This window comes from Macrosteles quadrilineatus, unplaced genomic scaffold (genome assembly GCF_028750875.1).
Source record: "Macrosteles quadrilineatus isolate MER2022 unplaced genomic scaffold, UCM_ALF_1.0 Scaffold_7__1_contigs__length_78375512, whole genome shotgun sequence".
In the NCBI taxonomy this organism is placed as follows: domain Eukaryota; kingdom Metazoa; phylum Arthropoda; class Insecta; order Hemiptera; family Cicadellidae; genus Macrosteles; species Macrosteles quadrilineatus.
The window spans coordinates 44,085,803-44,105,830 of NW_026542600.1; the positions used below are offsets into that span (position 1 = coordinate 44,085,803).

The 20,028-nt window shown below is 34.5% G+C and overlaps 1 protein-coding gene across 1 annotated transcript; it reads right to left on the minus strand.

Moving 5' to 3' along the window:
- Positions 1-620: 620 nt before the first annotated feature.
- LOC128997901 (uncharacterized) lies at positions 621-19,378 on the minus strand. Its single transcript, XM_054423707.1, has 2 exons — positions 19,288-19,378; positions 621-8,310 (listed from the first exon to the last, which is right to left on the minus strand). Exon 2 carries the CDS (start codon positions 8,212-8,214, stop codon positions 2,302-2,304), a length of 5,913 nt encoding a protein of 1,970 aa, XP_054279682.1. The 5' UTR covers positions 8,215-8,310; positions 19,288-19,378; the 3' UTR covers positions 621-2,301.
- Between the last annotated feature and the right edge of the window lie 650 nt (positions 19,379-20,028).

Genomic DNA, 20,028 nt, shown 5'->3' on the forward strand with positions numbered 1-20,028 from the left:
CCATGGTGTATACCCTTCAAAACATTCTTCCTTAGTTGCTTACCTGCACAATAAAAAAAAAACTAGACATGAATACTACTTGGGCTGATGGTGTCTACACAGGGACTGTAATGTGGGCATAAACGTATATCAACTGTTATGAATCTTTAGGTCTTTAATTACGTCGTCTAACTTGAATGAAAAACATGATACCTAACATTTATTATTGGAATCATCAATATTAAAAAATGTATTTTAAATCTGACAAGGAAATAAAACAATATCAAAATAACCAATTTGAAGGTGTTATGTTTGGCAGTTTGTCTAAAAAACAGAGCTTATATTGTAATGATTTAATTGTTAGAAGTAATTCTAATAAGAAAAACAGTTCAATTTTTTTAACTATAGAAATTATTGTCATAATTTATCGGAATTAAGATTATTATTAGTAGTAGGATTAAAAATTGGTTAACGGTTTCAGTATTGCAGATACTTCTCTTTACTTCTGATCTGACTCCTCCCAATTTAAAGTATTTATCATGTCTGATATATATCAAGCCTGGCCCTCTATTAAAAAAAAAAAAAAAAAAAAATGTCTGATATACCAAGGTTTTCTACAATAAATAAACAAGGTATACAATCAAACAAGTTCAGAAATAATTTTTAATCGATATACTCAATAAAAAAGCTACACAATAAGATACTTAATATAATATTCAAACAGCCATTTTAAAACACCTTTGAAAAAGCTTCATTCTTCCAAAAACAAAACTAAGTTTAGGTAAAAGCTTTGTTAAAGAAACATGTACATAATATTTCAATTCATGAATTAGTTGACCAAGGGAATATGGCTATAATTTAGTATGATTTTGGCTTTGGTTCTTTGTACGAACATGTAAAACTTTAACATTAGTTAATTTGATAAAAAATGAAAACTACCTTTAATTATTATTCTAAGATATTCAGCATCTTTTATGCAATCAAATATTTAACTCGAGGACTTTATCCTATAATTACAGTTTACTGCATTTCAATAGCCATATTATGAATAAGCATTACAGTATGTGATCTATAAACAGAACAAGGTCACTTTACTTTAAGTTTAAACCAAATTTACAATATTATCTCCAACCAATGGGTGTATGCTATTTCAAAAGATATTTAACAACAGTTTTCATAAACATTTCCATAAGCCTATCTTATTTGTAAACTTAACCTCTCTAAACACAAGTTGATACTATATATCTATAGATAGTATGGATACTATTATATAAGTATATCATATTAAATTCAAAACATTTGTAATTATATGACACATACTTTACTCTTATTCTCAGACAAGACGATCTTAGAGTACACCATCATAGATTTGTTCATAAATAACATACCCATCAAATCTCTAGAAACCTTGAAATACAACATTTCATTTGTCTTGGGCCTAGTTCCATAATATCAATTACATTGGTGATATTTTTCTTCAGGAAATTTACTTGTTGCTACTCCTACTAGTAGATAGATACTTTTTCTTAAAGTATGTAATCATAATTTTGGAGCAACTTGCAGACTAAGGGAATTTTCAATTTCCCTGTTGAATTCACATTGTTAATTTGTATTCAAATACGTTTATAACATTAGGAAATCTATGGATAAATGACCCATCGACTTAGTAAATACAGTACTTACGTTTGCTGCTACAAGGCTCTCATAAAATTCTTACTGGTAAAATTTGTTTAAGCCCACAATAAAATCAAGAAATTTGTCAAATTTGATGAAGATGCATAAATAAACTAGCAAACTTGCATCAATTCATTTGCCTCCATAAGGAAAACATTGGAGACAATTTTTTGTGTTTATAACTTTCAACACCTCAGTAAACAATTTGTCTAGGATGGAAATATTAATATAACTTACTAAACTTTGTCTTTGATTGGTTAATGGTTATATACGTGTCACGTTGATATTTTTGGAAAAAGTGAGATAAACTGATTTGTAGAGTACAAACAACATATCTTGGTCGGGACCACCACTGGTAGATTAGCCGTGTTTGTAAACTCATTCAAGTGAAGGAATTGGTTGACGCATTTAGAATCAAAATCAAAGGAACTATATGAATAATTAGGTCTATAGAGATAACTCTATACACTATTGTTTAGTTTATACAAATATAAGAATTACAATTTTATTGGCTTTTTAGGGCCCTGAAATGTACAGTAATTTCTAACATAGGTCATACCATTACGGTAACAGCTTTCTCTCTAAAGGTACATTAGAAAATAAATTGATTAACTCAATAAAACTCTGTTAGTTATTTTTATCAGATATTTAAGTGAATTTTTTACACCCTGGACAGTCGCAATACTCCGGCCCGGAGCCACAGTACCCATTTTTACTGCAACAGTTGAACTTGGTATTTGGCTCACATTCTGCTTCGTAGATTCCATCAACCTTTGGTACTTTTGGGCCGCATTTTCCTGCTTTGTCTTCACCATCACTCTGATCCCACCACTTTTTAGGCCCATAACGGTAGTTTTTATTTTTCTTGAAGTTAATACAACCGTTGCAAGTGCAGTGTTCTGGTTTACTTCCACAATATCCACCATTGGAGCAACAATATGCATTATCATCATCTGGGTTACACGTTGGAAATACATCTTTGAGTTTTTTTACTTTTCTTCCACATCTGCCACGTTTTCCTTCTTCAGCATTAAGAAAATACCAGGTAACAGGGACAGTTGGTTTGATAGGCTGCTCTAGAATCTTTTGTGGGTTATCTCCATAGTTTTTACAAGTCGGACAGTCACAGTATTTTTCTCCTGATCCGCAGTACCCAGCGGGTCCACAACAGCTGTAGCCTGGGTCGTCTGGGTCACAGACCGGGTAATATCCCTTATACAACGGTGCAGAACGGCCACAAAGACCAGCCATGTCATCTCCATCCTCTGATGTCCACCAGCGTTTTTCATCTATTGGAGAGCATTTATGATTAATTTCATTTGGGTTTGTTTTGTCACAAAGTCGAGCTTGATAGACAGTATTTAACAATGTGAGGTCATCATCATCAAGCTCAACAGACCATATCATTAGTCCACCCACGTTCTTTTTCACTGCATATTGTACTTTAGCCTCGAGAGATTTTTTGTTTTCATATCCTAAAAATGTTTTAGATGCTGGATTCCAAGCATATGGAGTACGACTTTTCTCGTGGAAATTTTGTTCAAACCCCCCTGTTTCTAAAAACTCAGGTATTTCGTTCCATGCCTTATATCCCCCTTCAAACACACCGTTTACTCTTTCTGCAGTTCTCCACATTCCATCCTTGCCATCTACTGGTTGACCAACATTTTTCCAAAATCTTCCATAGAATGGTAAACCTATATTTATCTTATGCGGCAGTTGCGTTTTACATGTGTAATATTTTACTGTCCAATCAACATTTGTTTTACCAGAAAATCTTGGAGGCATTCCAAAATACAAAGGTGATGGAGGTCCTGTATAAGCTCCCCACTTACTTGACCAGGCTCCAAAATAATCATAGCTCATTATGTTTGCAAAATCAGCATGCTTTAGCAATCCTGGCAAATCAAATCCTGGATCTAGTGTCCACTGCCCTGCAGCTCCTGCAAAAGACAACAAGAACTTTTCTCCTCTTCTTACCTCACTGGCCAAGTTATCCAAAGCACTTCTTATTTCTTTCATCAGATTAACATAGTTTTGTTTATCTTGTGGAATACCCTCATTGGCACCTCCAGTTACTGGATATTCCCAGTCAATATCAACACCATCAAATCCATATCGCTGGATCATTTTTACTATGGAGGCTATAAAAGTTATTCTTTTTTGTGGGCTAGCAGCTACATCACTAAAATACTGAGAATTCTCCCAACCACCTACTGCAAACATAATTTTGACATGAGGATGCAGAGCTGCCAACTCCATTAGATTTTCTAAACGCTCTTTAGCATTTTTTACTTCATCATTAATATTTTGTGCATTTTTTCTATCAGCTGAGCCTACATCTATGGTTCCATCTTCTTTCATTTCTAAAAATGCATAAATTACATGTGTTAATCTCCTTAATTCCCTACCACTGATTTTCTTCTTTCCCCAAGATGTATAGTAACCAATTATACGTTTATTGCAGTTTTGGACATTAACCAGCGTACTTCCTCCACCTTCTTCAAATTGTGAACCAGATCCAAGCTCGTCTTCATCACCATCTTCTCCATCTGAAATTATTCCTAAGAGTGACTGCATGTTTCTTAGTTCTGAGGTGCTATGACACCCGCGTGTGATTGCTGGAGTAGTTTCTCTTTTCCTTCTCTTTTTCTTATCTTTTACCTCAGGTAACCCTTGAATCCAAGCATTTTTCTCAGTTTCTGACAGAGTATCAGCTCTTTCACATGCAAATGGGTTTACCGGAAACCAAACCGAAGCATCGGTTCCAACTGCAACAGGACGACCAGCATTAATGCTAGAAGCTGAATGTATCCACGGGCTTCTTATATTTAGATTTAATGCTTGAAGTTCTCTTTGAATCTCGTATTGTGATAAAGGTGTATAGACTTGTTTTCTTCTTAGGTTCTTTTCTTTTTTGTTTGCTGGATGATTATTACTTGCCATGAAACCAACAACTTGTTCCTTCAAATTTTCATCTTTGTAGCATACCATTTTCCAATAGCATGAAGGAATTTCAAGTGTATTGGTTTTCCCGATGTTATTGTTACATAATCCGGTAGCAACAAGACTTCGACGTTTCCTGCTGAAACATTCAACTGCAGTTTCTAATCTTTTCCATGGTCCTTGGTTGGTGAATGGATCTTGTGGAGCAAGATTTATATATAGATTTGAACTAAGTCTTGCTTTTTCAGACCACCTTGCAATATTGGCAGGGGTTAAATGTCCTTGATCCCATGGTTTTCCACTGTAATCTGATGGAGATCCTTGATACCTTGCCAGTTGTGTGCAAGGGAAAGGTTTATAACCATGAGCTCTCAGTAGGTCTTTACTAGCTGCGTAATCTTTACTTCCAAACTGAGTACTCTGATGAAGAGCTATAGTCCATACAGGAAGCTTGCGGAATAAGTTGAAAAGTGCAACATAAACTGTTACAAAATGTCCAAAAACAGTAGAACCAAGCTTGTTAACCTGAGGGGTTTGTAATGAAATGAGAGGATATGGAATGGCACCACAGTTAATTCTATCACAGGTTGGTGTTGGTATCCATGTTGGTCGCTGATTCCCTCTACCAACACATTTAACTTGGCTATTTGGTTCCTGATATCCAGGTTCACACTCAAAGTCACAAATTGCACCCTTTTTCCTACTTGAACATCCTGATACTAATGTACGTTGTATAACATTAGGTATACTAACGGTTGGACATAAATTATCTTCATCATCATCATCATCATCACTATCACAACTACCAGGTCTAGGTCTTTTATTTGCCATTCTCTTGGGCCTCTTTTTACAGTTCCTCCTATTTTTATCAACATTTTTTTTATTTTCAGGGACTTTCCTATTGTTATTGTTTACTCCGTCTACATCACGTTTTGATATTTTTTTGGGACCTAATGGTTTCTTTTTTACTGCTTTTCCTATAGCTTTTAACCCTTTGCCAATAAATTTCCCACCTACCGGGATCAAAGATGTTGCAATGTCTAAAGCTTGACCTTGTAAGAGTTCAGAACCTTTCTCCCTCGCTTTGTCCCAATCCCCTGTAACAACTGCTTTACCAAGTTCTACTGCATTTGATACATCTTTCACAATTGGTATGTTAACAAACGATTCTTTGGCTTTATCAAAGTCCCCAGTAACAACATTTTTTACAGTATTTACAACTCCTTTAGCTGTATCAACGACAGCTTTTGCTGTATCTTTAACAGTGTCAACAAAAACTTCACCAACCTTTTTAAGAGCTTTTCCTATTCCTTTAAAGAAATCTCCAATCCCTCTCTTTTGTCTAAGCTGAACTGCACTGTCACTGTTACTATTGCTTATATCAAAACGTGTTAAAGATGTTTCTGTTTGCTTATTGTCAGAATCAGGCTGGAAACAATTGAGAATGTCAGAACTTTGGAAAGGGTTAAGCTTATTCAAAGAATCAAGGGTAAAATCTAGGTTACTTACTTTGGTAAATATTTGTTTATTATCCATTTGCTGAAGAATTACATTATTTGCTGCTGTATCACTAAACAAGTCATAGAAGAAGCATTCTGCTTTATTGTGATCGTGCCTTACCATAAAATGTGAACACCAACTCTTAAATTCACTGTTGCACTTAATGGCACAGTCTATTTCACAGTTTGTGCATGGGCCAAAACTCTGTTTAGCTTTATTTTCTTCTATCGAAAAGCCTGGTGTTCTTACATAGTTAATAATGGGTGAGGTTATATCTGGTTTTTTGAAAACAGTGATAAATCTATCACTCCTTACATATTTAACCTCTTTAGATGAAATTTTGCACATCTTATTTGCATAAGACATTCTTATGTAAGAATTGCTTGAATCAAAAATATTAAAACACTCTTTGAAAGACTTTCCACTTATTTCATGAAAAGAGTTATTATCATTTGATATCCTTTCAATATCATAGCTGGACAACAAATCGTGGTTCATTATTAGCTTCTGATTTTCTGTAAGTATTATTGGATATCTCATTATAAATTTTGTTGGGGAATTGTTACCCGGAAGGTCCTCGATAGTTAACTGTTTTGTGTTTTTTGTTCTTGTGTCATATCCAAGAGCAATACAGAATGAATCTTTTAAACATGACATCAAATCACTTTGAATAGATTGTTTGATATTTTCATTTACAACCCATTTACTGTCTGGACATATTATCAGATTATAAAAATCATTTGTGTTCTCAGGGTAGTAACAGGTTTTGCACCCTGTCACTGAATCACACCCAACTCCTGGATATGTGAAACATGATTTAGAATAAAATGCTGAATGAGTTTCATTTCTTATTGAAGCGCACTCATTCTTTTTTATATCGGAAGATTGGTCTTGGCCAAAGATTTCTTCTCCAATTTCAATGAACCTAGAACTAGCATCCCTAGAAAATGGAAGAGATGTTATTTTAAAAGCAGAGATAAATCCATATTTCATGTCTATATACTGTATTTTATCTTGAGAAGTAATCATAACACAGTCAAGAGTCTTTATAGAATACGACACATAATTACATTTATCATCGTGGTTACATTTTTTTAAACATTCTTTGAAGTTTTGTTCTCGTGATTGTTTGAAACCCTCTCCTGTTATGGAAGTATGTCGAAAATAAGACCAGTTTTCCAAAACCCCCATTGGTTGTGTCATAAAGACGGTTGTCCATTGTGAGCTCTGGGTGAAAACTCCGACTGTATTATTGAATATATAGCAAGTATGAGTGGAATAGTCATAGCTAAATGCCACACAGTCATCTCTGTCAAAGCAAGAACCGAAACATTCTGGAAAGAGTAAATTAGATTCAACGTCCAAAGGCTCATTCGATAAGAAAACATTTACAAACCTTTTTTGTGGAAAGTAAGGGCACAAGTCACAAGTGCGAATTCCTTCATTTTTAATTTTTAGTATGGACTTCTTTTCTACATCAATAGATATACATGGTAAACTGTCTGGTTCTACTGTAAAATTTTTACCTTTGATTAATAAGTATTTAACAAAATTCTGGAAAGATTCTCCTGTAATTAAGTTTGTATCGTCATCATCGGGTATTTGTTTGCTTTCACAACACTGAAAAATGTCTCCCTGTCCTTCTCCGCAAGACTGGGAGCCAATTTGTATCATCCGAGGAGGACAACCCCTCACGGTCCAGTTTGATGGCTGGCACGGAGACCAAACACACTCAGACGTGTCAAGATCTGTCGGCAATGGCGGCTTTGGGTGGTTACTATCAGGGCAGCAAAAATATTTGTGTCCATTTTCACAGTCTTGGATATTATTTTGCACGAGACTATATTGTTCGCAACCTGTTACTTTCCAGTTGTTGGGTTGACAACCAGTCCACCAACAACCAGTTTGAGGGGCGGGAGTCGTTGTTGTTGTTGTGTCCAGTGTACAACAGTAGTATTCTGAACCACCTTCACACCCTCTGATGTCTTGCTGAGTCCTATTGTACTGGCCACAACCAGTTACAGCCCAGGTGTTTGGTTGGCATCCGCTCCACCAACAATCATTTGCTGAATAAGAGAGATGGAAGAGCAGGAGATGTACCAAAATTAGGATCATTGCTGTCAATGTAAGTAATCACTTATTGCACTTCATCATACCTCTCTTAGAAGACTTGTGTTGGTTTTGGCACAAAGTTAAGGCACACCAAGGATTCTGAAAAAAAAAACACATCTTGATATATAGTAGTGTATACAGATGTACAATAATATTATAACCAACAGGAAAACCTATATCAATAAATATTGGAGGGTAGTCATAGAGACAATTGTGGACGACGAACTAACTTTCAATACCAGTAGTTGTAATTTTAGAAAGAATGTTTGAATACATACCCATAGTAAATTTGAAAGTAAGGTTTGTTTCAAAGTAAAGAGCATGGTTAATTTAGAATCTGACTCCTGTATATGTGATGCGGAAAGCAGAAAGGGACCTCTTGTCGGCGATGCAAAATTTTTAGTTAAGGTTGAAAATATCGAAATTCGGGTTTTTATCGATTGTTATACCTCATTTAACACAGAACAGGGCAGTATCGGTTAAAATATCAAATGGAAGAAGTAAAAGGTCAAAATAAATCATTTTGTTAGTCTTTGCACGGTCTGAGAAAAGGTACCTCTTGTCGCTCAATGTTATTTCGCCATATCGACATGAGGTCCCATTTCTCCCATTTCTAATATTCACTTTATAAACAGACTTTAGCCCCAAAAATGAATTGTCCTGCATTCTAGTGGACATTTAGAGAACTACAACAAAGTTCAGTTCACGGAAAACAAGATTTCTTGCCAATGTCTTGACAAGAGGTACCTTTTTTATGTTATGGAGAGAAAACAAGAGGTCCCTTTTCTGAAATGTGATTTTAACAACCCCTATAAAAAAGTAATTTCTGGCCATATATGGCCATATCAAAATTCCATATATGTTTTTATAAAGCCATATATGGTTTTTTATGGCCATATATGGAAGCAGATATGGCCAGATGTGGTTGTATCCATGGCGGTGTCCATATATGGTCATATATGTAGTCTATATATGGAATTATTGGCCATATATGGCCATACATGTTTTCTATATATGAAATGATTGTCCATATATGGCCATACATGTTTTCTATATATGAAATTATTGCCCATATATGGCCATAAATATCCTCCATATATGGAATCATGGTCTATATATGGCCATATATGACTTCCAGGTATGGAATTAAATTACTCATGTACGGAATAATAATTTTCCATTTATGCTCATGTATAAATGAGTTTTTGACAATAACTGGAATTATTATAAGGAATTGTTGTCACATTTGGATTTTGTAACTGGACTCCCAAACACTTCTTATAATATATATAATATTATAAATCTTAAAGTTAGTGAGTTTGTGTATTTTCTTGTTGCTCTCGCAAGCACAAACTACTGAACTGATTGAGTTGAAATGTGGTACAGTAGGGGGGCAGATAATATAGGCATTTCTCATTTAAAGTAATTAGTAGTAAAGTAATAAAGTATCCAGATTTGAACCCAGATGACAAAATCCTGTACATACATCTATTGTACAATTTTATTATAACGCAACAAAATCTTAAAACTGACGTATAATTTTAAAATTGTAAGTGTAGTAGGCCTAAATAAAGAGAATATTATATTAATAATTAATTAATTGTACCTTTGCTATCAAAAAGCCGTAAATATCTATGTCACGTAGTTAGGCTATATTAAAAATAACATTCTTCAAATGACATAAAATGTCTAAGAAAATCTTGTTTTACGAGACCAAATACAGCTTCTCTTATTCGTAATGGATTTTGTTAAGTTATCTGATATGAAGCGGTTGTGGTGTAGTGGTTAAAGGGGCGGACTCCCACGCTGGAGTCCTGGGTTCGAATCCCAGTCGGCTTCTTGATAATTTTGTTTTGAAATTTTCAAATTAAAAATTTTTACTATGGTTTTAATGCATAGTTTATACCATTTAATGTGAAAATATGTTTAATTTTAATTTATTTATATATTTTTTATTTAAAAATTTCCATATATGGGGGTTTCCATATATGATCATATCTGGTTATATTTGGTCCAAAACCAAATATAACCAGATAAAAAAAAATTTATATGGCCATATATAAACTTTTTCATAAGGGAACATGCTTCGATAAACAATTATTTAAATTAAAACTAAGGTAAACGCACCAGTAGCTGACAGTAGAAGAAACTATACGCACTTAATAATCCGTGGTTTTGAATAGATAGGAACTAAAGAGATATTACGGATTTTATGTGATTCTAAATTTAGTGTAGTTTTCAAATTTGTCATACAAAAAGGGTTTTTTTTTTAATATATTTCATAACATTTTTAAACTTAATTCAACCTTTGTACGTGTTCCAGTGGCTCTCAGTGAAAAAAGTGCTTGTACCAGTAGCTGACTGTCAGTTGTCCCAGTAGCTGACACTGGAACTATAAATGTACTAGCTGCTAAACCTAAGGGTTTTATAATTTATAAGACGAATAAAATCTAACTTAATAATTAAATTATAAAATCATGTAAAACGTTGTTAAGAAAATTTATTTTACATATTTTAAAATAAAAAATATTTACATTAAAAAATATATATATATTTTATATAAATTTTTAAAAATATACATTTTTTAAGATAATTTTGCTAATACAGTAAATTAAAAAATTAAAATCATTTTATAAAAATGTGAGATCACATAAATTATAAATAGCATGCAAATTTCGATGGGTAAAACCAATTTAATATTGTGCAAGTAGCAAATATCCCTTGTCAGCTAGTGGAACTTGTATGGCTTTTGTGTACCAAAGCCTGACATTGATATAATTTTAAATCCAAAACCCCTAACACCCCAATTTTATCATGAAATTGTCAACAACGGTATAATTGATCAAAATAATTAGCCTAATCATTAATACTATTTAAGAAATTTAGCGAAATGACAAAAAACCAAACTTACTTTCTTAACAATTTCATTAAAGGGAATCGACTAAATGTGATGTGTACAGACAGGGTCGCTTTCAAACCACCACCATTCCGCGAGTATGGGCTAAATTTCGCTGATTTGTTTGTAAACCAATTTAAGAATAAACATATGTTCTTCTAACAATGCAATCATGTGTAAATATTTTTAAGAGTCCACATTATAATGTTAAGAAACTCAAACTGTCAGCTTCTGGAGCACTGTCAGCTACTGGTGCATTTACCTTACCGTGAGTTGAGACAAAAATTTGTATTGCCTCCAAAGAGGACATTATAAGCTTACTTTTGATACCAAAAACATTTCTTAAATACGAAAAAAAAACTTTTTATGCATATTTGAAATTTTCAATTAGTTTTTTCTCAAAATGTCCCTTTTCCATAACAAAATTTCAAAATCCTGTAACTTTAACGAAAAAAAAGAAGAAAAAACATAGATGCATGGGACTTGCATCAAGTGATTCAAAATTTAATACTGTAATGAATTCAAATATATATTAAACTCAAAATCGGAAATTCCTGACACGATGGTCTTACCGTGCCACCTATGCTATTATAGCTACTTCCCTATAGGGAAATTGGCTAAAACTACTTCAATGCCTATTGCCAATGTTACAAGTTTCTTGTATGAAGAATTTTCTTTTTATGAAGAAGTTTCTTTTTATTTAAGAATGTTCCCTTGAGAAAGCTCTATCATGAGAATACTGTATGATGCATGTTAAAATATGCATTGGTTCCTTTCACTATCCATTCTGAGGTCCCCAGAAACCAAAAACAATTTTCTTAATCTTTACTTGGCAAGACTGTAAAAAAGGTACAAAAATGAACTGCATTGAAATTTTGAACGTTTAGAAAATATAAATGCAAGATATAAATTTGTTTAAAAAATCATACTCACATTTAAAGTTACAGTTACAGTATTCCCTTAACCATAAAACTTGTTTTAACTTGAGAAAGTTTTGAAAGTCGACCTTGCATATACACGTATAAACTATATTTGTTTACATTTTTCATTTGATTTCTTGTAAGATTCACAATTTTAGGGTAAAATTAATGCTCAAAAGTGAATTTCCATTTACCTGGCTGGATTTCTTAGGCCTCTTTTATGCACGGCGTTTTCGGTCGGGCGAAATCGTCGGGCGGAATCGATGTCCCTTTTATGCAGTTTCTCCGCCGAGCGGAATCCGCTGAAGCCCGTGGTGGGGATGGTCAGTGCTACCAACTTCGTTCATTTTGCCATCGTCAGTGACCCAAGATGGATCCTTGTGTATTGGTGTATACTTATTTGTACATGAAGAGAAATAGACGACGGCGAAGGAGATGGGCTGTACACCCGGTTAATGAAAGTCGTAGGGTGGATGGGGCTTTCACAAACCTATATGTGTTGCTGCGAAATGATGGGGAAAAGTTTGAGAAGTTCCTACGAAACAGTAAGTTTGTTTTATTCCGCGGATTTAAACAAAAATGTAATTAATTCTCATGCAGTAATTTTTTCCCTAATTACATCACTTTATTTGTACTCTTCAATCAATTACAATGAATAATGATATTCTATTTACAATGATTACCGTAGGTGATTTCAATACTGTGGATGACAGAGCGTGGTGTAGGTTGGCAGCACTACATTCCGCCCGACGGAAAACGCAGTTGCATAAAAGGGTTCCATTTGAACCTATGTAAAAACACGCTCCGACGAAACGCCGAAACTCGGCGGAGTCTAAGTCCTCCGTCGGCCTCCGACGGAATTCTGAAACGCGACGGAGATTCCGTCGTGCATAAAAGGGCCCCATTTGATCCCATGTTAAAACACTCACCGACGGAATGCCCGATAGATTCTGATAGATTCCGCCCGACGGAAAACGCCGTGCATAAAAGAGGCCTTATCAAATATTCCCTAAAAATTTTCAGATTTATTTCCTATTTAAATAACATTACTTTAGTGAGTACTTAGGTTTGCTGCTACTGGGAAGATATTGAGGTGTTTTTTTGTTGTTAAAATGTTGATAGCTTAGTATGAAATAAAAAAAAATTGCCAAATTTGATTTAAATATAATAAAAAAGCAAACTACAACAGTTTATTTATTCTCCATAAGAATAACATAGAAATTTTAAATTTACAATTTTTTCTACTATCTCCCTGACTGTTGGGCATACAACAACCATTCAATATACAAAATTATTTCTTTTTCTAAGCTCTACAAAATGGGTTGGAGAGAAATTATGAAATGTTGTGTTTTTAGGGTCAAAAATGGGAAAATCAATTTTTACCCCATAAACCCCCGTTCCCATAGTCTGATTATGCTGGTTCGCGAACTCGTTCGAATAAACGTAGGTTTATACGTTTGTATCTACCAAACTTCATAAAAATGTCACGTCACAGTGTATATACAACAACTGACTGTGACTGTGACGTGAATTTGATTAGTTATGTGAAATGTGTGAAAATAGTGTGAAATTTTGAAATTTCACACATTAACAGAAATTTATAAACAGTGCTTAATATACAAACACATACGTTTTCATCAAGCAGGCGTTTGAAAAATAAAAATAAATTGTTGAGAAGAAACCAAGCTGTTGTATTTGACGAAATAAAAGTCGATTCACACACAACACGTCACAGTTCAATCACATCAGTCATGACACAGTGTATACAACAACTGACTGTCACTGTGATGTGAATTTGTGTGTACTTCGTCACACAAATTTCACACAATTTTCACACATTTCACACAACTATCATGATAGTTGAAATTTGTGTGACGAAGTAAAGAGTAAAAGACTAAAGTTTATAACATTCGTGTGTTCTAACATTTCCATTTGTGTGACTTTATTTGCAATTAAATTTAATTCAATAACATTAGGTTTAACGAGTACCTAGGTTGGTGCCTACAGGGAGGGTAAAGAAGTGTGATTTTTAGGAAAATAATATTATATTAGCTTAGTATGAAATAAATAAATTTGTCAAGCTTGATAAAAATCTATCCATAAACAAGCAATAATACAACAGTTTACTTATCCTACTAATATTATAAGTAAGAAAGTTTGGATGTATGGATGTATGGATGGATGGATAGATAAATGGATGTTTGTGACAAGTAAACGCTAAAAACACTAAACCGACAAGGCTGAAATTTGGTATGATGATAGCTGACATTCCCGGTTAACATATGGATTTTTGAGGTAAGAATATGTCTATATCATATAGACATATTCTTACCTCAAAAATCCTTTCAGGCTGCGCCCAGTGGCTCTGGCTCTGGAGTTTCTCATGTTAACCTTATGAGTATTCATATTTAAAGACATTAAAGAATTATGTCTGCCGTTTCAACTGCACAAGTTGGTTCTATGATATTAAATAGCATTAAAAAGTTATAAGGCTTACGAACAGGGTGCAGCACTATTATGTTTTTTTGCATTTATGACCACAGCTAATTTGAACGAACTAGCAACAAAAAGTTGTGGTACACAATGAGAATTTTACTTTTTTTCATAGTTTAGGTGCAGTGGTAGAAGATTAGGGCTATGTGTGTGATAAAATATAGGATACCGTACAAATTAAAAGACCAAATTTTCTTAAACCATGTCCTCTCCCTTAACTGCAATAAGCATTTATACTTATGTGCCAACCCCATACGAAGGACGGGTACTCTGCTAGTACAACATAAATATACCCTGTTGCAACAATTGGATATCACTGGTTTCATGATGTCACTCACTATCACTGTTACTTAATGATTGGTTGGTATTATATCAAGAGTATTTTAATTATATTTTTGAAAATGAAAGAGAAGAATAATTTTGTAAAATAATTCAAAATGTAGAAATAACTTCCAGTTATTACAAAATTTTCGCTTATTAAATAATAAATAACAATGTTTGAGGTGAATATGAAGTGTGGAAAATTTACAATAGGTGAAATATTTTGCTCTTTTACTGTATAGAAAACATATATATGATAATTCAGAGAAATGAATTTAATTAATAGTAGGCCTAGGTGTTTAGATACATAACACATGGTTTATAAACAAATTATATACAAATTGAAAAGTAAACAAAGAGGATAATTTTGGAACATCTCAACCTAGACCCATTGCTGTAAAAGCTACTATTCAAAAGTTGTTGCAACCAATGCAACCTTTGTAATTTACATTATATTATAAGGACACTCCCACGTTTACCCATGATAAGGGTTGTTGACAAGCTAATGAGAACTGTTTTGTAATATTACTGATGCCGTTTATAAGCATTTCAGCATCACAGCCACAACCACTACTCACTAGGGGCGCAGGGAAATGTCCTGGCTTCATCTGCTACTATTGACTCGGGAAGTCAATATTATATGTTAAACGATAAAAACCATTAATAATGAATGTATGTACTTAGAAGTACACTGATAGAAGTTTGCTTTGCTAATGATCTCTAGGTGAAACCACCTACTGTACCACGATACACGATACTGTAACTGTATTCGCAACAGTTCACCGCTAGGCGCTAGGTGTCGGTGTCAGTGGTGTCACTCACTAACCAAAGCGCGCCATGCGCCACAGTTTGGCAAGTTACCGCTAGATGTCACTAGCAGAGTGCGCCAGAGTTCGTCAAGTTACCGCTAGATGTCACTAGAAAAGTGCTACTTGTGCGTGTTCATTTATCAATAAATTTAATTGTATTAATTGCAACAAACGAGCTTAACTTGAAATAAATACAAAGTAAAACAAGTTATTTATCTAAAAAGCGCAAATCTTTTCGCCTTTAAGCCGTAGTAGTTGAGTAAATGGCCTCTGTCTCCATTGGCACTCGCAGGGATTTTCCGGTAGCTCATCTATGACTACCCTACTTGGCTGAGAACAATTCAACGTATTCTCACTTATTAAAAATAAAACTACTGTTTGAAAAGCCGAGAGTTGCAGCTCGATTAGAGTTGGACGATTGGCTTAAAAGAATTCAAAACTCCTTCAGAGTCAAAATCAGAAATTCAGCCCGGAACCCGGAACATCCAGGGCCTTTCTTCGAGTGTGTGTGGGTACAATCTCAGAGTAATAAAACAAAAGCTTTTGTTTTATTACTCTGAGGTACAATTAACTATGTGATCCAAAGGTATTGAGGTATCTAGGAAAGGAATCAAAGATGTTGTGGATTTCTCCCAAATACTCTCTTGTAGTTTGCTTGTTTATAATTATAAACATATTTAAAAAATGTTGAATCTATATTTATCTTATACAAAACTATTATAATTTCACTATAAACTATATAACCTTCGAGTTTAACGTGATTAACCTGCTTTGCAGCTCTAAACTAGGATTTAAAATACTAATAGTTTGGAATGCCCGATTTTGTGTTGATTTGAGTAGTTTTAGGTTGTTGGTATGAATAATGCTCTGATATTACAATAAAGAAAATTGATTGCAAAGTTTTCGTGGCCAGCAGTTTATAACATTGCCGCAATAGGCAAAGGACCATGCTAGTTTTAGAGCCCATACAGTTTTAAACGAATATCAACAACGTGTAAATTATTATGATGTTTCCACGAACGCTGAAGGTGATTACAATGTCGGATCGACTTCGTGATCGTGAAAACTAATGTCTACTTCTAATAAAATGACACTGGCGTTGATACGAGAAAAACACCCGTTCCCTTGACCCTATCCTGCTGGTTCGCGAACTCATTCAAGTGCGTACACCTATTAGAATGTATACTTTGTGGTAAATTTACGGTAAGTACCTGGGGAACGAGCTTTGCTAGGGTAAATTTATTAGTATTATCTGAGAGTATTCTTTGGTTAATGTCATCTGACCCAAAAATATTGTTAAGCAGTCCATTTAACTTCTGTTTAAATAATATAGTAATATAGTAAAAATTTTTTGGAGCCCGTAAACTTCCCAACCTATAGAAAATACCGTGAATGTTCACACTGAATTCGAAAAAGGCTTTCAGTAGAAAGAAAATCGTCACACCTTCATTCCCTTGAGGTATCAGTCACTACAAGAACTTGGTCTTGCCCCCCAGAACCTTTCCTTTAACCTTAATTTTCCTAAAATGTAATATGCCTAACATTTTCCAGGAAATTATGACTTTTACCGACTGAAAACGTTTACATTTAGTGAGAATAATTTCAGTATAACACATTATAAAGCAATTTTTATTAGGGTGGGTTATATTGAACTTTTGCCATAAAACAATACTTTACCCTAAAATGTTAGTTAGGTGCATTTTAAGACCGATATTAATCTCTCGACACTTAATAAATCCTCATATATGTACACAAAAGATACATAAGTATGTACAATGCTAAAGTATATTGATAGATTAGCCTTTAAAGCAAGTGTAGGCCTAGGCATTTGTCAGTTTGCAACATTGACAGGTGACTTGCTGCATGCTGATCCAACCTTTGACCAACTTAACTGCAATTCGTAGCCTATTAAATGAATTTGCCAAACTTATCATTGCTTTAAAGCTTATGGATGTATCAATAGTTACCATGTAACATTGTACATAGACTTGGCTTCCTTAGAAAAAGTCATGAGTAGGCCTAGTATGGTGAAAAATAAGGTTTGAAATCGTTTATATAGTTTGACAACCCCATTTTCAAATATTTCTCTTCAGTCTTTCTCTTTAATAGACTGAAGAAAAATATTTGAAAATAGGGTTGCAACCCCAAAACTATAGTCATCATGACAAAACATTGGATTGATTGACAACTGGTTAGTAACCTCATTTTATGCCAATTAATCAATCCTGGAGGCGAATATGTATGAATTTTTCCAAGGCTGGAATGCGCCACGACTAGTTTTACGTGCAACGCCCCTGGAATGTTGGTAAAGGGCGCGCGTGTAATTCCGTGTGCTCCCACTATCTCCGCGTTCCGCCATCTCCAAACCCAAATCTGTCCCGCCACCTCCGAATTCTTGAGTGACCCTTATAATCCCGTCACTGCCTGCGTTGTTAGCTGTCATTGCATCCACGGCTGCGAAGCCCCGTGGAAGCCGTGGATGGAAGATTTAATGAAAATTTAACCCGTGAGTTAGGTTGGGTCAGGTCAGGTTAGGTTAGGTTAGGTTAGGTTAAGTTAGGTTAGGTTAAGTTAGGTTAGGTTAGGTTTGGACGGAAAGTCTTAACGCAGGAAGTAACCGAGGATTATAGGGGTCACTCTGAAATTCGGGGGTAGCGGTACACGGAGATGGTGGGACGCGGAGATAGTGGGAGGTAACCGTGTAATTCCGCTCACCCTATCTCACTCGTAAAACCATAGATAAAAGGAGTAGACAAGATAGATAGATAAAAGGACTATGTCTATACTCCTTTTTATCGTGGGGCGGGATAAAACTTTAATGAGTTCACGAACCAGCATGATCGGACCATGGGAACGAGGTTTTACGGGGGGTTTTATGGGGTAAAAAATGGGTTTTCTCAATTTTGACCATCAAACACTAAATTTACTAATTTCTCTCTAGACCTTTTTAAAGAGCTCAAAAATCAAATAAATTAGTACCTATATCAAAGTATTTTTGTACGGTTATTGGTAACGGAGAAAATTAAAAAAATTGTAAATTTAAAATTCCAATTAAAAAAAAATGTAAATTAAATAGTTTGCTTGTTTATGGATATATTTTTATCAAAATTTTGATCAAAATATATCAACTATTGCAATTGGCAAATTTATTTATTGTATACTAAGCTATAAAGTTTTACTAAAAATCCCACTTTAATAGTTTCCTTGTAACAGCAAACCTAGGTACTCGTTAAACCTAATGTTATTTAAATAGATTTAATTGAAAATCAAATCAGACAAATGGAAATTCGCTTAGTCGGCAGGTTTTCTGCGGCGAGGGTATTTTATTTTGGTCTTAGTTTATATTTTTAAATTGTATATTTTGTATTCAAAAGTGTTTAATTTGTTTCCTGTGGATTATGTGGAAATAAACATATTATTTCATTCATTCGGTTATTCATTTCGATCAGTTTTTTTCTATAAAAGAATTAAGTGATATAGACTACTCCACAACTATAAGATCATCTGTAAACAGTAATCATAGTTTTACTCTATAGTGTTAAATTAATTTGATAGATTTATTAGGCCTAATTAAATAAGTTGAAGTGTTGCTAAACAGCTGTAAGATGAAATAACAGTAAACCGTAAACGTCTTTACCTTGGTATGATAGTAGAGCGAGCGCCGAGCAGTGTGCGACAGTCCCCTGTACAGGAGCTCTAGAGGTTATTGTACAATATGGTGGGGCGAGGGCTCAGTGGGTATTCCCCCAACCTTGGAAGTTACGGTCTAGTTTAGCGGGGGTCAGGAATGTTGTTTCCTCGTCACGTGATAGGCTTATCAGAATGCAACACAAGCTTAACCAATGCAGATTAGCACCGTGAAGATAATCTCACGTACACATGGGTGTTTCGGCAAAATCGAGCGTATAGTCAAGAGGGAAAAGGTTTTACAACCAATCAATCAATCAATCAATTATTTAAGATGGGGACACCACTATGTGCGTATTTTAACCCAAATATGAGTGAAGGATGAGTGGCGCAATCTTGTAGTCTTCTAAGTGACTAAGGCCGACATATTCCTTAGACACAGCTGTTGTATAGTGCTCGCCTACTAATCAAAAGGTCGCCGGTTCGATCCTGAGAAAAGTCAATAGCTTTTTGATGGTTCGAAACTGGACCCAGCTGTTCCTGATCATTGGGCTATAAATAAATGATCCTAGCTAATGAAACAGCTGATCTTAGTCAGTAACAAAGCTACACAGATCATCTCACACCATTCTACACTCATCCTTCACTCATATTTGGGTTAAAATACGCACCTAAGTGGCGTCCCCATCTTAATAATTGATAATTGTTAATTAATAGCCCAAACAGCTAAAGGCAACTAGAAAAATTTTAA